We start from the raw sequence: 1468 nt of genomic DNA, 5'->3' as shown, positions 1-1468 counted from the left end.
GCTCATATTAAAATAAAGTCTTTGTCTGCCTCCTCCCCAGAGTCCGATGACTTCTTGCCCGCTGCCTTGTCCTTCTCCGGGTTTGGAGATTGGACCTTGGACTTGAAGGGGCCGTGATCCTCCGAGTTGGTACGGAGAGGGCTGGGTCGCTGAACAGAATCTGACGCCATCCTCCCTGAAAATCAGAGACGGAGAAGATTAAATGACAGTAAGTCTTGGCAGTTCAAGGGGGAGAAAGGGGCAGGGAAAAGAAAATAAGAGGTGAGGAAAAAATGGAAACTTGACGGATTGATTTTTTTGATGTTGTTTCATGTAGTTGCTACAAAGTATGCTGCTACAAGTGGCTCATCAGCCACCAATGCCTGTGTGAACACAAACTAAAACAAGAGGAGATGTAAAGCACCTCAATCCCACTTTAACTTTGCTGTATTAGGAAAATCCTAATATTGATGATCCAAAGAGCAGCTCCACTACACTGAATAACTAATCTGCAGCTTCTGTAAGAAACATACTGATGTGAATTTTAAGAGGAAGTAGGTTCTTATCCTTGTGATGGACTTGAGGTCTGTCCAGAATACGTCACTGCTCTCTGCCCTATGCATGCTGGGATAGAGTGACTACATAAAAGCCGTCACTTAAGTCAGATGATCATCTTCTACAACATTTGTACAGGCATTTGAACATCCTCTTGTATATACTGCCACCTAATGGCTCATGATTTACTCTGTAATGAAGTTGGCATGGACATTGTGAGATTGCATTGGCTGGAATGTGTAGACAGTATCTGTCCGTCTTGCTTTTTAATCTATATGATATAAATATAGATGACAAAAGAACAGCATAAATATTTTTATTGCAGCAAAGAACGAGTAGAACAAATAGCCACAGGTTTCAGACGTGCCTGAGAGGAAGAATTACAAATGTCAACATGTATGTGATATGTGTACCTGAGCCAGGCACCAGTGGGATTCACCAAAACACAACATCAAAGCATAAGGAGGAAAGACAGACAAAAATATCACCACGCTTCCAGGCTGGCTGTTACATAATAGATAGTATGAAAGGCAGTGAGACTGAGTGAGTTGTGACCTGAATCTATCAGTCTGATTGTAGGAGCAAAGTCCTCATGTCAAAATATTGTGCAAATGTTATCTTTATTGCCCCATAAGATATTCAGTTTGTTAACGTATTTGTGCTTTGTTTGATAAAAAAAAAATAGAATATAGTCTTGCCTGAGTCCAGGCCCTTTTTTGCCCCCATGCTTCCCCTTTACCACTCCTGTATCAGGGGAGGTATTCAGAGCCCAGGTGGGCCTCAGGTGGAGCTGTACCATATAGTTTTTGAACAGAGGCAGTTGTCAGTTTTCAGCTTATTTGAAGGCTTATGGAACATTTTATTTAACTTTTATTGTTTTTCTACTTTTAGCAAACAATCAGGCCTGGTGTTATAGAACATTGTTTATTTCATA

At 41.0% G+C, this 1468-nt stretch overlaps 1 protein-coding gene across 2 annotated transcripts in view; it reads right to left on the bottom strand.

Annotated features, from left to right (window-relative positions):
* Positions 1 to 2: 2 nt before the first annotated feature.
* LOC111657210 (F-actin-uncapping protein LRRC16A) overlaps positions 3 to 1468 on the bottom strand; it is an 85364-nt gene continuing 83898 nt past the window's right edge. For both annotated transcript variants that reach the window (XM_087174828.1, XM_087174827.1), the window contains exon 38: positions 3 to 175. In XM_087174828.1, the coding sequence (XP_087030954.1) occupies positions 3 to 175 (173 nt within the window). The remainder of the gene's footprint in view (positions 176 to 1468) is intronic.

This window comes from Seriola lalandi, unplaced genomic scaffold, assembly GCF_002814215.2.
Source record: "Seriola lalandi dorsalis isolate HSWRI2012SDOR001 ecotype SW California unplaced genomic scaffold, Sedor1 jcf7180002054387, whole genome shotgun sequence".
Taxonomy (NCBI): Eukaryota; Metazoa; Chordata; class Actinopteri; order Carangiformes; family Carangidae; genus Seriola; species Seriola lalandi.
This window is presented reverse-complemented; position numbering and strand designations above follow the sequence as displayed.